The following is a 6,996-nucleotide window of genomic DNA, read 5'->3' on the forward strand; positions in this document are numbered from 1 at the left end:
CCACAAACAAAAAAAGCGGCCATCACTGGCATGGCATGCTAGTGCAGATGTGATAAGTCAAGAAGTAGAAAAATGTGGATGGCTTTTTTGTAGTCACTCTTTAATAAGGGCAGAGTAGGTGTAGTGGAGAAGGTAACTTAAAGGTACAATTCACAATAAAAACGCTGCAGTGCCGGCATTCAGTAAAGACAACTTGGTTAAGCTTATTTTAAACACGTAACTGATGTGAATGCTGACGGTTCCTCTTTCTGGTTTCAGAGGGAGGTCAGCATGGCAAGGACTTAAACTAGAGGTTCCAGTTCAATGTGAAGGTGCAGTCAGCTGTCACCAAGCGTATTTTATAACATCTGGAGCCTGACATCTAAACAAAGACCAGACAAGCACAGAGCTGAGTGTGAGCCATGCTCTGGTTCCTGAGTACTCCTTCCCAAGTACAAAGCACTTGTACTTGATGATAAGGGGTGAAATCCTGATTCTATTGTTTTTAGGGGAAAAGATAGACTTCAAGCCAAAATTACACTCCTATTCTATTTGTCTGGGAATAGCAGGAGACTATACATCTGCCCCCTTCACAAAAGGGTGAGAAATTTCTCACTATATGAGCCTGGGATACATTCAGTTTAGGGTTATTAAGAGTGAACCCTAAGAAAGACTAGCTGCATAAATACAAGATTAGGTGAACTACTGAGTTTATGGGCTGTATGTAAATAATTTCTGAAGTTAAAAAGAATTCTACAGGACTGACTCATACAATTCATATTGCACTCCTATTGAAACATGAATATTCAGCAATCCACCATTTCTTCTTCATTTATAGAGCTACTCTCACTAGTAGAATCTATTACTGTGACTGATCTTCAGATAAAATGTTTATTGTACGAAAATATGGATTTAATATTTTGCCTTCTAAGATATATTTAAATGTTTTCCGAAACCATGGGTAGAAGAATCCATATATTAATGGATTGCAGAAAGAATTTAGATATCCAAGCCAGTTTAGAGAATCAAACAGAGGCAAAGGAGTGGAAAAATTTAAAAATGGATCAATTAAGATTGCAAAAAAACAAGGAAACCAACATTAAGAAACCCAGCATAACAATACTCAAAGTCTTAGCAGCTTTCCTGTCTTTATTCTTAGAAAGCTCATGCTCCTTCTTAATTTTTGAGAGCCTGTGTGCCTGGCTCAACTCCAATGTGTGCCTTTGAGAGACAGTAAAAATTTTAACATAAATCCCTATCATAATGCAAGCAGGATCAAATAAACCGAGTGAAAATAAAAAAGCTCCCCCACAGTTTGTTGAACACAATCAGGCACAAGTCTGAGCATTTAATCAGCATTTCATAGCCCTCAATTCCACAAAAAAAAAAAAAAAAAAAGAAAACCACACCAAAAGCAAATGCTGCAAAAGCAGCACTGACCAGCACACAGCCACGATTTGTTTTACAGCCGCTGGGTCATGGTGTTGGAGTAATGCAGAGGGTGGCAGATCACATAAAACTGATCCATGGCAATGGAACAAAGATGGAAAATGGAGGCTAAACTGAGCATCAAGTCAAAACTGTAATGAACCTTGCAGAATATAATCCCAAAAATCCAGCAGTTCTCTACAGACCTCACCATGCTGTAGGGCATAACGGCAAAACCCAGCAGAAAATCTGTTACAGCCATGGATAAGATGAGGAAATTGGTTGGAGAATGGAGCTGCTTGAAATACGAGATGGAAATTATTATTGTGGCCAAGTTCCCAAAGATGGTGAGAATGAAGACTGCTGTTATGAATAAATACATTACCCCTCATATTCCTGCTGGCCTAAAGTTCTCAGGACAGGATCTGTTTCCAAACTCAGAGCAATCAGTCAAATCTTTTGAGATATTTGGAGAAAGCATAATCAGTCCTTTATTAGACTTTTCTTCTGGAAGTGCAGTTCCATCAACAGATTAAATTTTCACAAGTTTCCAAAATATTCCAAATCCTAACAGGAAAATACAAGGTAAAGTAAATCAAGAGCTCGAACTCCATAACTAAATGAAATGCAGCAATTTGGAGGCAAATTTTCTCTTGGTTTAAATAGGGACAAACTACAACCAATTATTCTTCTGAAATGGTACATGAAATTTAGTAAACTATTTTAGAAGCTATTTGGAAGCTATTCGAAAATTAATTGCAAATATTATTTAAAACAAAACAGTTGAAAGAGTTAATTAACTAAATTATATGATAATAGACTTTTTTATCTGGAGCATTTTGTAAAATATGGTTCTTGTATTTTATATACATCATAATAATAGTAAATTTAAAGTGTATAAGTAAAACATGCATAGATTAAGAAACTCCTCAAGTCACTTTAATCCATAAATATTTTGTAGGACTTATGTCTCCTAGAATATCAATATTTTTTCTGTGGGAGAAATGTTATGGGTGCTGGTATACCTCAGCTTTCTTGAAGTTTTCAGTTAATGAGCATTTTCCTTCTGTACTCACATACTAAAATAGCTGCATAGCAGCACCCAGCCATCACTTTGGTGTCCTGTCTGTGGGGAAAGGGGTGCAGTGCAGTAACCACTGGGGAGACAGAGCTGAAGCTTTGCCCATGCAACCTTTGACAAATATGATAGGTTTTTTATATATATTTAATTTATTCTCTTTTTGAAAATCTAACCTTTAATTTCTCTGAGGGAATGTACCCACCTTCCTAAATGGTAACTTATTTTATAAGGAATGCAGTATAGCACATGGAAAGGCAGGCAGTTTTTCCAAAAGTAGACTGTTATACCATAAACCAACCCACATTTAAAATATATTTCAGCTACAGAATGAACAATTATATTTATAAAAGAGCCACTTACCAAATTATTTATGCTGCTAAACTCACCTGCTGTGCATCATCAAGTACCAGCAATGAACACAGCTGATGGAAACTGGTCATAAAATTGGTATGATAAGCAATATTCTTTCCTTTCCCTTCATATACACCTATTCTCTATCACTATAATCCCATGGACTAAAAGCGTGTGGAGACAGGTTGAGGTTTATCTCCTGTAATAGACTGTGGTCCAGGTGCAGTAGTTATAAATGAATACACTAGTGAATAGTGTCAAGGGACAAAAAATTCCTTTAAAATTTCTGGGGAAAACCAGACCCACTTCTTCTATTTCTTTTCATGATAATTTGTTTTGGACAAAGAGTGAATTTAGAAACAGAAGCAGAAAGAGATACTCTACTCCACAGCAGTTTAACCCACCTAAAATGAACATGGGAAGCAGCTAGGACCTCTGATATTTTTTTCCAATAGGTATCACCCAGGAATGAAGAAAATACAGAAATGTTGTATCTAAAGATTAAAAACGGATATGGGCAGCCAGTTTTATAGGCTAATCCTCCCTGCATCTGTTAATAATGCCATAAATAAATTCTCTAAGTAGACATTTTTCTGTTTTGCTATTGTCCTGCAAAACTGCAATGTGGGTAACAGGCAGATCCCCTCTGTAACCTGGCTCAGATTAATGAAAGATGGGGATTTATTTTTCTTTCATGACATTACATTTAATTCCCAGTAGATTTTGAGCTAAACATATCTATGCAATTTAGGGGTTTACACCAACAGGAAATAAAGTGTTTGTATTCCCAACACCATTATTTTTGTTTGCTGTATTAATTCATTTATCCTCCTGTATAGGGGAGTTCTTCTGGTGACTTAAGGTAGACACAAGTAAAGTTGTGCCTCATTAATTCCATGTTGGGCTTAAATACTGATTGAAGAGAGTTACTATTATTATTAATTATTATTTATTAAATTATTTATTATTTAATTGCTTTTATTCCTCTGGGCTACCTTTACTAAAGCAACAACAGCAAAAGACAAGCTCAAATTTTGTCAAAGAATTGTTTTCTCCTGTTGGCAACTGAGGAAGTCCAAAGGTTATGGGACGCACTCTTTTTCAGTGATTCCTCTCTGACAGACAGCTTTTAGTCTGTATGCTATGAGCAGCCAGTGTTTAAGGAAACTGACTTTTCCTTTACCTATGGGAAAGAAAAAGTCAAGACATCTAGGAGCAGCCTGTGGAGTTCCCATTGTCTAAGTTACTTGTGGATCCAGTTTCTTAAGAAATGAAAAATGAAAAGAAAAGAAAAGAAAAGAAAAGAAAAGAAAAGAAAAGAAAAGAAAAGAAAAGAAAAGAAAAGAAAAGAAAAGAAAAGAAAAGAAAAGAAAAGAAAAGAAAAGAAAAGAAAAGAATGAAAACAGCCTTTGTTTTAAAAGCTGTTGCATAATCATTTCATAGAAAGATTTTCAATTACCCATGCAGCTAGTTGGATTTAAAGTGGCAGCATGAAGGTGAAAAGATTTTATTAAAAAATCTACAAAGTAGGAAATTAAATGCACCTGGTTATGCAAGACCATGTAACATTATGCAAGACTCAGTAAACAGTATGGGAATTGAATTTCACAGAATCACAGAATTATTGAGGTTGAAAGGGTATGTTCTGTCCCATCATCCAGATGTCCCAACATCCCATCAATGAAGATGTTGAACCGGATTGAATCTAACATTAATCCTTAGGGTAGATCACTAGCTGCTGGCCTTCAATTAAACTTCATGCCAATGATCAACACCCTCTGGGCCTGACCAGCTTCCAATCCACTTCACTGTCTTCTTATCCAACCCATACTTTATTACCTTCTTTGTAAAAATCTTACGAGAGACAGTGGTGAAAGCCTTCCTGAAGACTAGGTAGAAAATAACTGCTCTTCCTTTGTCTGCCAGGCCAGTCATTTCATCATAGAAATTAATAAACTTTATGTCTAATGAAAACAGATTAGTGAAAAAGTGCTTACAGGTAGGCAGAGTATTTTTCTGAATTAAGTTTTCAAGTGCAGTGTGCGGAAGTAGCATCATAGACAACAAAGATGATCAGAAAATCTGCAGAAATAGAAGAATTTTCTAGAACACTGTGTCTAGTGTTTGACTGTATCCAGTATTTTCTCCCTTGTTGAATGGATATTAATGCATTGCAGAGGACAGAGAGTGCACAATGTGCACTGCCTTGATTGATTTAAGAAAAGTCATATACGTTGTGTAAATAAAAATATTTACACATTTTGACAGCTCTTTTTTTTCTGTTTGAAGACTACACCAATGTATTTTTTTTAATCTAGCAGTTTAAAATAGTCCATTTTGGAGTGGCTCTTTCTTTTCTGAGGTTTCTGGAAGGGTTCTGCTTGGGCAGTTGGTGCTCCTCCTTTTTTTCCCATCCTCCTGCCTCTGGTATCTGATGGACCATGAGATTTAGACACAGGTGGCACCACCATGCATGAGGTGCTATACCAAAACATGAGGCACTAAGGCAGGATACAGGCAGCAGTTCAGGACTCTGAAAGTTGCTGTTAGTTTTGTACAAAACATAGAAAGTAAGTGACATTGCAAACGGTGCTCCCTGGTGACAAAAGGAACAGATGCAAGTTTACTGGTGAAACAGAGCCTTTCATCATGCTGGATTAACTGCTTTACACAAGTTTTTGGGAAGTTAAAACATCTGAAATCACCCACAGGGGAATAATTTGTTTTGCAAAAGGTAGTCATCTGGGAAGTGTTTAACAAGGTCACTAATTAAATGTGTTGATAAGGAATTTGACAATACCCTTTGCACTTCACTTGCATTGTGATTCTTTGAGATTGCAGTAAGGTATATTCTGCTCCACCAGACCTAACTCATAATCTGATTGGACAACAGCATGAGACATTTTTCTTATGCTTTCCTAATTTATTAATGTCTTGGGTTCAAACAGAGTCGCTGTGGCCTCATTAACACCTCTCATGTGCACATCACCCTCCCAGTGGGAAATAGCCTTACTCTGTCTGTGATTAGAGCTAATGAGAGAAAGTAGCCTGGGACTTCATTACAGTCACTGTGCTAGAGAAGGCTCTCTGTAAATAGAAGGCGAGGAGGCTCTTTGGGAAAGTGCCACCTTTAGGTAATAGGATATCAGAGTAAAAATGTTATTTCTGAAACTTTCTGAGTTGAGCCATGCACAAAGCTGGCTTATATTTTATATATTTTATATATTTTATATTTTATCTTATATTTATTAAGAGCAAGAAGGACAGCCTTCCAGGTGTAGGTGAAGGTCACCAGCAACTGGTATGTGGAAACTGGAAATGAAACAGATAATGGTGGACATGCAGGTACAATGTTTGGATGCCCTCTCTATTGGTTTCGGCTGAGAAAGGGTTAATTTTCTCTATAGAAATTTGTGTGGTGTTGTGTTTTGGATTTGTGATTAAAACAATGTTGATAACTCGCACACAACCCTGGTTTAAGCTAAGACTGAGCAGTGCTTGCACATTATTAAGGACTTCTCTTTGAATAGCCAAGGGTGCTCAACAGTTTGGGAAAGGACATCTGAACCCAGCTGACCAGAGATACTCCACACCATATGATGACGTGCTCAGCAAAACCTTGGGGGAAGAAAGAGGAACTGGAGTGATGAGAATTACAGTGTTTGCTTTCCCAAGAAACCATTACACATGGTGGAGTCCTGCTTTCCTCGAAATGGCTGAAGATCTGCTTTGCAGCTGGGAAGTAGTGATAAATTCCTTAATTTGCTTTACTTACATGCATGGCGTTTGCTCTACTTATTAGATTGTCTTTATCAGCATTTTTTCTCACTTCAGGAGTGTGGCTCTGGTTTCTATGGGTTTATAACAATTAGCTTTGCAGGAGGGTCTAAGCACTGTCTTCAGGGACATGCTTTATTTGAACTACAGTCTGTCCTGCATGCAAGTTTGGATCCTCCTTATTCACAAACTTCTCCTGTGACCAGAAAACAATACCTGAGAGATACCACAACAGATTACGAAAAGAAAATTTCCAACTGTAAACTCTGATAGAGCTGGAATTGTCTGGAAACACAGTAATGTTTCCAGATTTTCAGGGAGATACAGCTTTAAGAAAGTAACACTGAGTGTGAGAATACTGGTCATGAATAGTTCTGCAT

At 37.1% G+C, this 6,996-nt stretch overlaps 1 protein-coding gene across 1 annotated transcript; it reads right to left on the reverse strand.

The window, feature by feature from the left end:
- Nucleotides 1-841: 841 nt before the first annotated feature.
- Nucleotides 842-1,963, reverse strand: TAAR2 (trace amine associated receptor 2). Its single transcript, XM_062488819.1, is given in 5 exon segments — nt 842-1,079; nt 1,081-1,280; nt 1,282-1,404; nt 1,407-1,453; nt 1,456-1,963. Coding segments are annotated over 5 exon segments (1,041 nt in total). The 5' UTR covers nt 1,889-1,963.
- Between the last annotated feature and the right edge of the window lie 5,033 nt (nt 1,964-6,996).

Source organism: Cinclus cinclus, chromosome 3 (assembly GCF_963662255.1).
Source record: "Cinclus cinclus chromosome 3, bCinCin1.1, whole genome shotgun sequence".
Classification (NCBI taxonomy): domain Eukaryota; kingdom Metazoa; phylum Chordata; class Aves; order Passeriformes; family Cinclidae; genus Cinclus; species Cinclus cinclus.